This window comes from Orycteropus afer, unplaced genomic scaffold, assembly GCF_000298275.1.
Source record: "Orycteropus afer afer isolate SDZICR_OR568_19922 unplaced genomic scaffold, OryAfe1.0 scaffold00374, whole genome shotgun sequence".
Classification (NCBI taxonomy): domain Eukaryota; kingdom Metazoa; phylum Chordata; class Mammalia; order Tubulidentata; family Orycteropodidae; genus Orycteropus; species Orycteropus afer.
This window is the reverse complement of record NW_006921961.1, coordinates 1,237,620-1,252,519: the sequence shown is the minus strand read 5'-3', so window position 1 is coordinate 1,252,519 and position 14,900 is coordinate 1,237,620. Positions and strand designations below refer to the sequence as shown.

Here is a 14,900-nt window from a genome sequence, read left to right as displayed (position 1 = left end):
AAAAAAAAAAAAAAAGAATGCCCGTATAAATACAACTAACAGGGGGCAAAATTGTGATAACTTCTTAACCACAGCCAACCACCCTGATGTAGCAAGTTTGGGCAAGATTGGGCCTGCAGGCTCAGGACTGTGGTTGTGGGGGACATCAAGCTCAACTGGCATAGCATACTACCCAAAACAATGCAATGTTCTGCATTCTACTTTGGTGAGTAGCGACTGGGGTCTTAAAAGTTTGCAAGCGGCATCTAGATGCAACAATGGTGTCTCTTCATCTGGAGCAAAGAAAAATGAAGAAAACCAAAGACACATGGAAACAATTAGTCCAAGGGACTAGTGTATCATGCAAACCTCAGCCTATATGACTATGAGACCAGGAGAACTAGGTGGTGCCTGACTACCACTGTCAACCACTCAGAAAGGGATCAGTGTATGGGATCTTGAAGAGAGGAAGAGAAAATTGTGGAATAAAACTCAAAATCATAAAAACTACCAGGCTTACTGATCTGATAGAGACTGGTAAAACCTCCAGGACTATGGCCCCTAGTTACCCTTCAGGTCTGGAATTGACCTCACTCCCATGGCTTCTAGCCAAACAACAGATAGGCATAGAAGGTGAATATTTACACCAGGTAGGTACACTCCTTAGAACAATCAATCATGGGAAATCAGAAAGTACAAGGAGGTAGCTCAGAGGCCAGGATGCATAGGAAAGAAGGACACAGGGAAAAGAGAGCCACAGGGAGGAAGGGGGAAGAGAGCTGTTACATTATGGGGATTGCAATCAATGTCCTGAAACAAAATGTGTACAAATTGCCATATGGAAAATGAATGTGCCCTGTAAATTTTCATCCAAATGACAATAATAAATAAATAAAAAGATAGAAAAAGAGAGAGAGAGAGAGAGAGAGAGAGAGAGAATGTAACACTCAATGAATTACTGTTGCAAATTCAAAGGGCACTTCATTTATTCTCCTGCCTTTCACAGAGTGGTCTATGCTTGGTATTTCCTAGTTCCCCAGCTTACTCTCTTCTGCTTTTTTTTTTTCCTTACTGCTCTGACTGCACTTTCCAATCTTCTGTCTTCTTTTCTGTCATTGCTATTTGGTGCTCACCAATGTTCAATCTTAATTTGGTAAAGACACTGTCTTCACCACAATGCTGTGCTACAACTAATTTGAATTCATATCAACAGTGCCAAACCAAGTAATTTAATCTTCAATGTTGAAATTTTAAGCTGAATATACAATAATATGAGATATTTCACCTTTGACAAAGTGAAAATTTAATGCTTTACTTTGATTCCATAAAATGAGAGGAAAATGAAATCTTCATTGTGATTAAGTGATTTTCTATTTAAACATCTAGTGACACTAATATGAAAGTTATATCATTTACTAGTTTAAAAATTTCTTCTTTCCACTAATAGAATTGATACATGAACAGCCATCACTATACTTTGTACAGGCATACATGAAAAAGGAATGAATGAATGAATGAAACAATCTTGATTGAAAATAAGAGAAATTAATTTAGAAGAAACATCTATTCTGAATATGTTGCACCTTCTACAGCTACATGTATTACATCATCATTGTGGGACAAAAACTTTTTGAAGTAACCACTAACTTTGGAAGTAGAAGCTTCATCAGTAAATTTGTGTTTCAGGTTTTGACAGTAATGGCAGTGACATTACTTGTGGCCCCCATGGTGGACAGCAAATGTCAACAAACATTTTTACAAGCTAAATATTCATCATTAATGTTTAGTAAGAAACAGAAGCTCAGTTCTTAATCTTGTTGTTAAACAGGCGTATTTGCTTTTTTGAACTTGTTTCCTAAGAAGGTTTACTATAAAATAAAAAAGACACCAAACAATAAAATAAATAATTGTCTAGTCATAGATTTACACCACACAAAAGTGACAAAATCACTGTAGCAACAACATTCAGATTATTCTCTCTGTGTCCATAGGAGACTGTTCAACCTCTATTTCCCATACAAATTCCATATGTACTAAACTTATCATTTTCTATGTTTTTCACTGATTTTCTGACTGGTACTGAAATTTTGGGCATCTGTTGGCATAATACCTAAGGCATTTGACTGCTAACCAGAAGGCTGGCAGTTCAAATGCCTAGCCACTCCTTGGAAGGAAGACTGGGCAATCTACTTGCATAGAGATATAGCCTCGGAAACCCAAAGAGGGGTGGCTATGAGTCACAATAGACCTGCTGGCAGTGAGTTTCAGTTTTTTAAGGAAATGGTAAAGGAGTTCTGGTGGCATAATGATTAAAGCATTCAGCTGTAACCAAAAGGTTGTCAGTTCAAATCTACCAACTGCTCCATGGGAGAAAGATGAGGTAGTCTAGTTCCATAAAGATTTGTAGTATTAGAAACCCTGTGAGGCAGTTCTACTCTGTCCTATAGGGTCTCTATGAGGAGGAATCGACTTGATGCAGGAGTGTGTATTGGTATAAGGCAATGAGAAAAGCCATAACACAACTTGATAGTTTGCCAAGTGGCCACAATAGGCAGCAGTGTCAGATACTCCCTCCATGACTACCTGAGATGGGTGGCTTTAACCATTTGTATGCCAGGGTACTTGGTTTTTAGTGAGCACTCTGTATGCTATCCTTGAACAGGAAGTATTAGTTTGTGATCCAAAGGGTCAGAAAAGAGACTGGTTATTACTGATAATCATTTCAATTTAACACAGAGGTCTGTCTCTCTCTCTCTCTCTCTCTCTCTCTCTCGTATTGTGATTTGACTGAAAGTTACAGAGAAAATTGCTTTTCCATTCAACAATTCATACATATTTTGTTTCATGACACTGACTGCAATAGATCATAACTCTTCCCACTTTCTCCCTGTTTTTCCCGTTTCCGTTTGTCCTTCCTATCCCTTGCTACTTTCTTAGTTTTATCCCTGGGCAAAAGCTGCTCTTTTGAACTTGTATGGCCAATACACAGAGTTTCTTGTGTACTAAATAAGATGAGAGAAACTGGATACATCAAGTGTGTGTGTATAATTTTTTTCAGAGCAAATGCTAAATTAGAAGGTTAGAATGATGGGTATGTGATTATGTCCTGGCAAACCAAGAGGTATGTATGTATAGAATTTATGACATAGTATTGAAACTCTTTGTTTGATCTCTGTCTTCCTCACTGAACTCTTAGCATCCTGAATGCAGAAACCAACAGATTCTTGTTCTTTTCTTGTCCTTAAACCATTTGTTGTGCAGTCAATTCCTCCTCATGGTGCTGTCGTGTGTTTCGGAGCAGAACTGTGCGCACACGGTAGGGTTTTCATGGCTGTTGACTGCTCTGCGACAGTTGCCAGGTCTTCCTTCTAAGATACCTCAGAGTGGGTTTAAACCGCTGAACTTTTGATTAGTTGCTAATCACTACCATTTGTGCCACCCAGGAACTGTGATCTCAATGCAGTCAGTCAGAATCACCTACAACATTTCACTTGTTGTTGTTGTTATGTGATGTCGAGTCAGACCTGACTCATAGCGACCCCTCCTTGGGTTTCCGAGGCAGTATCACTATGGAGGTAGATTGCCCCATCTTCCTTCCGAGGAGTAGCTGGTGGGTTTGAACCACCAGTCTTCTGGTTAGCAGTCAAGTGCCTTAGGCACTACACTACCGGAGCTCCCAAAACATTTCACTTAGCTCTGTAAAATTCTAAAAGTCAGTGATTACAATAGTGAATCACCAACCTATACTTTCTAATATGTTACCAATCTTTTGATTTTTATTATATAAATGATTGAGAGAAGGGTATAATATTTTTATTTAAGCCACAAAAATATATTCCATGACTTATGACTTGGAAGGAAACTTTCTTTGTTGGTTACCAGGGATGAGAGGGGAAGGAAAGGGACACTGCAAAAAAAGAAAAAAAATGCAGTGACCCATGTCACTTTAGTTTTGTGCATTTCACTGTACATAAATTATATTTCAATAAAACGTATTCAAAATTTATATATATTCCATGACTTAATTGTGTTGGGAGTTGTAGGAGATGATAAATCTATAAAATTAAAAGAGCCAGAGCCTGCCCTCATGTTGCTCCCAACAAAATTAGGAATTGAAGAAGCAGACAGTTAATATTGAGAAGTGTTATCATCAAAGATATACTCAAGGTGTATAGATTAAGGCTTTCTAAGTCACACTGGGATGGGATATAGGAGAGAGGGTAGGGAAGGCTTCTTAGAGGATGAACTTCTGAGTTCACTATAAGTTAATTGAAAAAAGGATTGTAAATTCCCTTAAAAAGAAGAAAAGAGGGCAAAGGAAGAAGAGGAAGGACAGTGTGGCTATGGATTCAGCATGTTTACAGTGTGGGGTCTGTTGGTGGGAGAGCGATGGCATTATAGAGAGAGGGAAGGTGTTGGTCATGAAGAGCCATGCTTGCTGGGGTGTGAACTTTATCCTGAAGTGAATACTGCTGTGGGAACTTTTTCTTTGGTCATATTAGATTCTCATTTTTAAACTAAAATAAAAATCATTCATAAGCCTATCACTAATACTAATAATTATAAATTTGTTTTATGATCTTTTATATGGATGTGGATACAAATATACATATATACTGAATTGAACTCATTATGGGCTTTTTATAAACATCATTTTGAATGGCTGCATGATACTTACAAAGTTGCCCATGATTTACTTGACTATTCCCTTATTGTTGGGCATCTAGGCTATCAGAGTGAGTAACGGTGAAGTTCACTATGTACTGCCAAGTCACTAAGGCACAGAGTGTAAGAGTGCCACTTTCATTCCATCCAGTGCCAACACTGGATATAATATGTATTAATATGATTATGTAATCTTTTAATCTTATAGGTAAAATATATTTAATTTTCATATTAAGCAGGAACAGGTGTGATCAGGTTTTCATTAAGAAAGAACTCTGGCAGTAGAACAGAGATTGTAGAAAAAAGAGAGTTTGGTTTAGTAACTTCCTTGTAACTTAAAATTTTAAAACTACTCTAGCAGATAAGACAAAGGAAAGAAATCTCAAGGAAAAATATGTTATTTCACAGTAGAGAAACAATATCAGTGTGAGAACTGCAGAGGATGGAATGTGGTGGACGTGACATTAGGTTGTTTGGCTGCTTCCCAGAATCTATACGTCAGGTTGACACCAATTGCTTAAATGGTTTGTTTTCACCTGACAAATGGCCCAAATTCTGGAATTCTATTTCTCTAAAAATAAAGTTATGCTCCAGAACAGATGGAGATCTGTCTGGGCTTTTGTTTTTGTTTCTTTCCCTTTCATTTTGGAGCCTGGTTGATTCATGGTCCTTTCAAGTCTTTCACAAAGTAAGTATAATATGACCACTTTCCACACCTCCTAGGTATTCATGTGTCAAAATAAATGACAAAACATAGGTTCCTAATAGACAGATTGAAATTCTAAGTACCTACTATAGCAATTATAATACCCTGCTATAATAAAGTACTACTTAATAAGCTATTGGGAGCTACCCTGCCCATTCATTTTATAAGAGGAGAAATTAATCACAAGTCCCTACTTCTTGTACAAACACAACATGTTAAAGAGCAAAATAGGTAATGTTCTTGCTGTGATTTTTACGATACCTCATACTGATTCAGGAACATGTGGAGTTGCTGCACACTGATTCTCAGGTCAGTCTCATTGAACTCATAAGGAATATTCCACCCCAGAGGTCCAAATTTCCGTCTCTCTTGCACCAAGGCATGAAAAAAACAGAGGCCATAGAGCAGTTTCTTGAATTCCTCCTGTAATGATTAGAAATGGTGCCATATCATTATTTGCATTCTACTTAGCATATTTCAAAATGCAAGTAATTAACTCCTTGTTTATAAATAGCATCAGGATATATTTTCCCCAAAGTGTAGCTAAATAGAATTAAGTTTGTGTCCACAGGCTATTCAGGTAAAAATATGCCTATCTGAATACACCTTCAATAGGCACACAGAGCTATAATCAGCAGGGTTTTAGGAAGCAACGCTGGCTTTGCAATTTAGTGATTACAGAACTTTAAATTATTTGAGAATAACCAGAAAAGTCATGAGGCTGCCCAAAGTTTTATCCAAGGGCAGAGTAAAAGTTTCTCCAGGGAATACATTTTAAAGGGGAAGAAGAGACAAAAGTGGCATGCACTAAGGTGACGGAAACCAAAATAAAACACTTTAGGCTAATTCTGAAGTTAGTCTAGCTATATTAGAGTATTGAGCAAATCATTACATGTGTTGATGTTATTAGAAGCCAGATTTCTCACTATAGGAGAAGAGATATACAAACAAAGAATAAAGAAAAAGAAAAGAGAACACTGGTTTGATGAACTAGAACTGGAGGTATTGATATGGACTCATGGTTTCTAAAATACGTATGTGTGAGCATATATTTGCATATATAGGTGCATATATACTTGTATATGTGTGTATATGTGTATGTATATTTGTGCATGTGTGTGTGTGTAAATGTGTATATTTCCTAGTTCTTTCCACTGAAAGAGCCAAGAACCAAAGAGGTGAGTACATCACCCAGATCTTGATATCTAATACCATTCTCCACTAGGAGGAACCAGAGCACCTCAGAAAAATGGGTGGTTCCAGGGCTGGGTCCAAAAGTAAGGAGTCAGATCCAACTCATACAACCCCTCCTTGGGTTTCTGAGGCAGTATCACTGCGGAAGTAGATTGCCCCATCTTCCTTCCGAGGAGTGGCTGGTGGGTTTGAACCACCAGCCTTCTGATTAGCAGTCAAATGCCTTAGGCACTATGCTACCAGAGCTCCCAATAATAATAGAACAACAACAACAACAACAACAAAAGAGAGCATGTCACAAGTACAGATAAGCCAGCTTGAAGGAGCTCTGACTGACTACATCTGAGCACCAAAAGACTTAAGTATACCAAGAAGCAAACCAAACTCACTGCCCTCAAGTGAAATCTGACTCATAGTGACCCCTCTTTGGGTTTCTGAGGCAGTATCACTATGGAAGTAGATTGCTTAATCTTCTTTCTGAGGAGTGGCTGGTGAGCACTTAGATAGAATTAAGTCTGTTTCTAAAACAGGCTATTCAGGCAAAAATATGCCTATCTGACTACACCTTCAATAGGCACACAGAGCTCTATTCACAGGGTTTTAGGACGCAACGCTGGCTTTGCAATTTAAAGTGACTACAGAACTTTATATTATTTGAGAATAACCCAGGCTGGTGGGTTTGAACCTCCAGCCTAAGTATAGTAACAGATTATAAACCATTGAGAAAATATCCATGAATTCAAGAGTCCATACTAATAATAAATAGGAAAATAAGTGGGGGAGAATGGAGGGCTGTTGCTTACCATAGAGTACTAAGTGTCAACTGGGAAATACGGAGGGAGTGCTGGAGCTAGAAATAATCATTCTGTGATCATCAAAGGAAATAATTTGACTGGGCAAGAATCATCAATGGATATTAAATCTGGGTAGGAAGTAGATTTTGACGAAAGACATATTTGCCTGGTCCTGTGATGTCTCCCCATAAAAACCAAACCTAACTCACTGTCATAGAGTCTATTCCGACTCATAATGACCCTCTTTGGATTTCTGAGGTGGTAAATCTTTATGGAAATAAATTGGGCAGTCTTCCTTCCATGGAGTGGCTGGGGAGTTTTGCAAGGAGGGAAAAACAGTAATTATACAGTGGAGAAATTAGGCAATATCTTGGCCAAATGATCACAATTAATATCATCCATGAGGGACAAATGGGCATCATGTGCCTCCAGAGGTGACACCTTGAAAAGGAAATAACATCATCCATTCAGTACTCTAGCTAAGCAATTATAACCGATCAAATCACGAGGAAAAATCAAACAAACCCAAAAGGAGATATCTTATTATTTAAAAATAAATGGGGGCAGGTGAATTCTTTAGAAACGTTAATGTCATAAAAAAAAACGCAGAAGTGCTGTGGAAATGTTCTAGATTAAAGGAGGTGAAAAGACATGGCAAATGATGCAGTGCCTAACTCTAACTCTGTCCTGGAATGGAGGGAAAATGCTCTAAAAACTTCGCTGACTCAGTTGACAAACCAGAACACAAACAGTAGACCAGATAAACTGCATCCGTATTTAATTTACGAGAGCTGGCAACTTCACTGTGACTATGTAAGATAACATCCCCACACTTAGGAAATATAAACTGAAGTGTTTAAGGATAAAGGGACATGATATATGTAATTTATCTGCAAATTATATGTGTCTGTGTGTGTGTATATACTGAGAAATAGAAGGAGAATACAAATGGTGCAAAATTGTAACAACAGATGAATGTGGGTAAGAGGTATAGGGTATTTGCTGTACAATTTTTACACTTGCAACTATTCTGTAAGTTTAAAATTAATTCCAAATAAGTTAAAACAGAAAAATCATGTTTTGCTGCTCTGGCATTTGAAGATTTTTTGGTTTTGGTTTGGACTGTGGTTCATAAGTGCTTGGATCTGTAACTATGACTATGGCTGGAGAGACTTTTTGATCTAGAAAAAAGGAACAGTCAAGTAAAATTTTGCAAAGGGCTCTGTACAGCCTGTCATGTACACAAACACTCTCACCAGACTACCTGGGGGTAACCTGCTCTCTCTGAACTCAGTCAATGCAAAAGCCAATCATATAGCAAATCTTAGAAGTTTAGGATAAGGTTTGACTCAGTCTTAAATACAGATTTTTGTTTTGTTTTGTTTTTGCACCCAAGACTTTTCATTTAATGAAAGTACTTCTTCATTTTTCATGTTTTTTTTTTTTTTTTTGGATATGTACTTAAAACATATTCAAGTATCAAAAATGGGAGCTTCTTAATGGCAAAATATTACCAAGGTTCATGACCCCTCTTAAAAATAAACTCTTCCATTTTTAATTATGGTAAAATGCTGTGAAACAATTTCAAGTCACAGACATTCACACACAGAATTCTAATCACGAAAGCAGTGGGTGGTATCCCTGCTTGCCTGGTGATGCTAAAAAGACTCATATGAGTCCCATCAGTCAAGGACTACAATCATTTTGGCTCTCATTATAGTTTTACGGAGGAAATATTTTTACGTTTTAATTTAGAGATATGCCTCCAAACACCAAAGGGCTCTGTTAATATACTGAAACAAGATTCCCCAACCTTGCAGATTTGTACTGGGAATGGCTTACAGCTGACTTTCTAAATAGAAAGCTACATTATTAATGACACGCCAGAAGATCTCAGCTGAGCAAGAATGAGGCTAGTAGTAAAATTAAAATAAAATATTAATAAAATTGACTCCCTCCCACAGTCAATAATCAGTAATCAAAACCAACTGCATTGCAGTGCAGGAGGCCTATTTAATTTGTACTTTTACTCAGCACACACATCCATAATCACCAAGGGCCACTTGAATTGCTTTACACAGGGCTGAGGTAACAAGACTTATCCATTACTAACAGGCTTTTTGCAGCTGCCAAAGAACTCGGGGTCAGAGATGGGGTCCATGAGGTATGATCGGATAATATTAGCCCGTAAACCTTTGGGTGCTTCGTTTGTCATTTTCACTCCATTCTGCAGCACAGACACAGGGAAATTTGGAGATGGGTAACTTGTCAGCCAAATTCGGAAATCTGGATGTGTGGTTTCTGGGCTTAGCTCCTGTGAGAAAAGAAATCAGATACAAAAGGGTGAGTAAAGCCCGAGGAAATTCTCAGGATCATGTGTGCTCGGACTAGGCTGGCAGAGGAGTAAGGATGCTGACAAAAAGGGGCTGTCAGTGCTGCAATTTTCAGAAGCAGAAGCCTCAAAATCTGATTAGGCCCTGAACCAAGATTATTGAGAAGGCCCAGAGCATTGTCATTCTCCTTGATAAAATTCATTCTTATGTCTATAAAGTTCTAGAAAGGTGTTATATAATTCTGAATTGGCCAAAGTAAAAACCAGGGCTTCAAACTGATTCAGCCCAGTTCAGTCACGACCAACAAGGTGACATCAGAACCCACATTTTTTAAATGTGGGAGAACCAGAACAGGAAATATTAAAGGTCTAAACTCTGTTAGAAATGTAACATCTCTCAGAAAACAAGGGTGGTATGCACATTTTATAGCAACAAAAACTCTTGACAAATTGAGTTGGAAACAACAGTGCCCAGGTCAAAGATGGTGGCCGACCATATTGCTTTGAATATGTGCTCTGCTCCGTATTTTGTTGTTGCTATGTGCTGTCGAGTCAGACCCAACTCATAGTGACCCCTCCTTGGGTTTCCAAGCCGATATCACTACAGAAGTAGATTGCCCAACCAGTCCTATCAATAAACCAATATAAGGCCTCAGGTCCCCAAAAGGGCTTACTACATCTCTTCTGAGCCTCCCATTCTAAGGCTTCAACCTGTAATTTTTCCTGTTCTCATTAGTATTCCAGTTCACCCAAATTTTAAAAATTCAGTTCTGTTCCAGTATTGCTTTGTTGACCATGATTGAACTGGTTCAGACCTATTCACAACCCTGGTAAAAACATTCTAGATAATCCCATGTCTTCACTAATGTTGCTGAAATATTTACAGAAATAATCCCTCTGCCCCAGAGCTAGATTAAGTATAATCCCTTTTTCTTGCTGTAGCCATGTTGTGAAAATAATCAACAGCTTCAAATAAGATAATATTAAACCAAGAGAAGATGACAAAAAAAAAAAAAAAAAGGATTTTTGAAGGTTAGAAAGAATTTATATATCCTGAAGCATTAAAATATATCACTGTTAACTCTACTTGTTTAAAGTTTAAGTCAGGCCTGAACTACAGAAGATAAAAGAACTGTCATGAAGGCTGTATAGAGTCTAGGAGTAATTATCATGGGCTCTTTTCTCTCTTCCTGTCTAGTCCCACTCCCTACTTTTACCTCCCCTAATTGCCCATGCAGTAGTATTTACTTTTATTTATTTATTAGAAATCTATGTCAGCAAGAAATATTTGTGCATTCATGTGGTGAAGGGGTGAAATGAATTAGAAAGGATATATAGGTGCCCTCATTTTAAAATAACAATAGTAGTGGGAGAAGGCACCATTCCCCCCCCCACTAGGTCTATATCCAGTAAGTTAAGCAATATGACTCATTGGACTTTGAACCAGGTTCATCTTCCATTAGGGACAGCTCTTCCCTCTTATATGACTCCATGATGGGTATATATGGGACAGTTCAATAGGTCATGGGAATGGTCTAGAGGCAGAGGAAAGAGGCACAAATATAGAACCTCTACTATGAGGCCTGAAGGATGAGTAGACATTGGTAAAGCAAATAACAGAAAGAATAGCTTTCCAAATAGTCATAACATCAGTTATAGCGACCTAGTAGTCTTGAGAAAGTGTGTTGTGCCAAGACAAGTGAAAGCAGCTCAAATGACTAGAGCATAGAAGTCAAGATGTAAAGTGGCCAGAGATGAAACCTGAGACATCAGATCATGAAGGGTTGTTGTCGGAAGCTATGTTAGGAGACTGAGTGTCATCTAGCATGCAATGGGAAGCCCTGGAAAGGTTTTAAGCAATGAAATATTAATTTTCTAATTCAATAAATATTTATTGATTGCTTCCTAGGGGCCAGGCATTATGCAAGGTGATGATGGAGATAGAGCAGAGAATAAAACAGAGAGTCACTGACCTTATGATGCTAATATTGTAGTGGGAAACATACAAATGAAAGTGGTGATGAGCCACAGAAAGCAAAATAAAATGTGCCCTATGATGTAGCATAGTGGCTAAAGCACTTGACTGCTAACCAGAAGGCTGGCGGTTCAAACCCACCAGCCACTCCTCGGAAGGAAGGTTGGGCAATCCTACTTCCGTAGTGATACTGCCTCGGAAACCCAAGGAGGGGTCGCTATGAGTCGGGGCCGACTCGACGGCACATAACAACAACAACAACAAATGATGTTTCAGTTGGCTGGCAGGATATGCAAGTTATATCTTTACCTTGCTTATTAGCAGCCTGAGGGAATTTGGTGGTGTAATGCCTAAGGTATTTGACTGCTAACCAGGAGGCTGGCAGTTCACACCCACCAGCCACTCCTTGGAAAGAAGATTGGGCAATCTACTTCCGTAGAGATACCACCTCAGAAACCCAAGGAGGGGTTGCTATGAGTTGAATCGACTCACCGGCAGTGAGTTTGGGTTTTGGTTTGGCGGGACTCTGAGATAGGCGTGGGCAGGGGGATGGAGGTGCAGGTAACCCCAGCTGACTCCTTTTGTCTACATCTGTTGAAATCAAGTGCCCGATTTTCTCTTTATTCAGTTGAGCTCCATGGAGTTTTCCTCCTGGAATTTCTGCCCACTGAAATAGGAAAGTACTCTGAGCTACAGCAAGGAGGACAGGAATAGCATCCTTTAGGCTTGACATTGCTCCTCTGCGAGGGTAACAGGCCAAGCGGGTGAGAAGTGGGTTAAAAGAAAAATTCCATCCTGAAGCCTTTTGGTTTTGAGGAGCCACAGGAATTTTCCCCTAACCATCCTTCTTTGTCACTTTTGGTACATTGCTATAAAAATTAAGTTGGTTTCTGTCTACCCTGTAGTTTATTCTCATTTTTGGAGCTGCTCCTCTGGATTAGGGGTTGTTTCCCTCTCTCGTTGGATGAGCCCACGAGCTTACTGTGAGGTAGTAAGCAAGCCCTGGCCCTGTGGTCGCCTCTATTCCTCCAGATATGGTTCCTACAATGAGCGCATCTCACCTGAAATCCACCCATGCTGCTAATCTGCAACCCTTCAAATTGGAGGACAGGAATGGAGTGATTTGGACGGAGTGTCTATCAGTAATTATATAAAAACAACCAAATTCACTGCTGTCGAGTCGGATCCAACCCATAGCAACCCCTCCTTGGGTTCCTGAGGCAATATCACTACAGAAGTAGATTGCCCAATCTTCCATCCAAGGAGTGGCTGGTGGGTTTGAACTGCCAGCCTTCTAGTTAGCAGTCAAATGCCTTAGGCACTTCGCCACCAGAGCTCCCAGTAATTATATTGGAGGAACAAAATATACTAAAATTAACTTGAAATTTTACCTCACAAACTTTCTCAAGGGTTGGCATCCAAGAGGTGGCAAGGTGGCAATTCTGAAGAACAACCCATGTTCCTTCCTTGATAGCTTTTTCTAACATCTTCATTGCTATGGGCCCTTGGCCTTGACCAAGAGAAAGAGAGCTAAGTTTTGATCCTCCATATCCCTGTGTACAAAATGGTAAAGATGTTATTAAGAAGTCACATTTTTAAAAGAATCAATATTATTATTACAGGAAATATTAGCATTAAATGTAACTATATTGTTGTTGTTGTTATGTGCCATCAAGTCAGACCCAACTCATAGCGACCCCTCCTTGGGTTGCCAAGGCAGTATCACTATGGAAGTAGATTGCCCAACCTTCCTTCCGAGGAGTGGCTGGTGGGTTTGAACTGCTAGCCTTCTGGTTAGCAGTCAAGTGCCTTAGGCACTATGCTACCAGAGCTCCAAATATAACTATATAGCATTCCTCAAATATCTAAACAATACATAACGCTAAAAATCTCTTATTTAACTAAGAATCTTATAAACACTTAAACAAAAAAACAAGTCAACTCATATAGGAAACAGTCATGGCCATGAGTGGAAATCTTTACAAGGTCTTTGACAATTAGGAATATATATAAAAAAAAAGATTAAAAATACTTTCAAATGAGAAAGAGACAATAGGTACTGCCTGTCATACAGCAACTCCTAAAATCTAAACCAAAAAGAGAAATATGAATAGACTCACGAAGTTGTCTTAAATACAAATTGGTAAAAGATATTTTAACCTATCAGCCATGTGACCTTTGAGGAATTACTTAACCTTCCTATGCTTTAGTACCCCCATCTCTAAAATGGAGATTTCATCATGTACCTCATGGGAGTGTAGTAAAAATTAAAAGGGAAAATGAGTATAAATGAGTATAGCAAAGTTAACAAGAAATATATCAGGTATTCAATAAAAATTATGGTGGTGGCTTTAGAAATGTCAATAGTAACATCACAAAAAGTTATTTTGATTACGGCAAAAGGGGGGAAAAATGATTTGAAAATGCCCCATCACCTGTGTTTATTTTTCTCTTGTTCTAGATTATATGATTCAGGAAAATTTATAGTGGATTCTTTTGAACAATTTTAAAGCCCCAAAACTTAAATATTAGAATATATTCTAACCTGATATCTTGACTGTGATGTATACTTTTCCTGGAAAGTCAAGGGAGGTCCCCCCTTAGAGAACAGGCAGGAGAAGAGAAGGTTCTCTCCAAGGTTATTGTCCAAACTTGAATGTAATAAGTCAACCCAAGTTCACACACTGGTGCAAACAATACCATAGATTCACACAGTCCCCTCCAAAATAAAAGAAAAGCAAATGCCCTTGTCCAATTTAAATTCTGATTTTACAATTTGGTTCCTCAAAAAAACCAAACTCACTGTTGTCAAGTTGGTTCTGACTCATAGCGACCCCTCCTTGGGTGTCCAAGGTGGTATCTCTGAGGAAGTAGATTGCCAGTCTTCTTTCTGAGGAATGTCTGGTGGGTTTGAATCACCAGCCTTCTGCTTAGCAGTCAAATGCCTTAGGCACTATGCCACCAAAGCTCCCAATAATTTGGATAGGGAGTTACTTTTAATGTAAGTGCTGCTATTTAAGTATCATTTTCTTGGGAGCCTGTCACTCTCTGGACCTCCAAGCCTTTCAACAGTTACATGATTGATAATTTTTTTATCTTTCTATCATTCCTTAGGATTTCAATTATAAGTCAAGTATTGTTGCTACGTGCTAGTCTGATAGAGCCTGGTGGAACCACTGAGACTATGGCACATAGCTGCTTTCAGGTCTGGAATTGAACCCACACCTATGGCTTCCAGCCAAACAAAAGACAGGC

At 38.7% G+C, this 14,900-nt stretch overlaps 1 protein-coding gene across 1 annotated transcript in view; it reads right to left on the bottom strand.

Annotated features, from left to right (window-relative positions):
- DNAH7 (dynein axonemal heavy chain 7) overlaps window positions 1-14,900 on the bottom strand; it is a gene marked incomplete at its 5' end in the record, with an annotated part of 302,031 nt that overhangs the window by 52,325 nt on the left and 234,806 nt on the right. Inside the window, 3 exons of the mRNA XM_007953149.2 lie at window positions 5,612-5,773; window positions 9,452-9,652; window positions 13,037-13,198. Coding sequence (XP_007951340.2) covers window positions 5,612-5,773; window positions 9,452-9,652; window positions 13,037-13,198 — 525 coding nt within the window. The remainder of the gene's footprint in view (window positions 1-5,611; window positions 5,774-9,451; window positions 9,653-13,036; window positions 13,199-14,900) is intronic.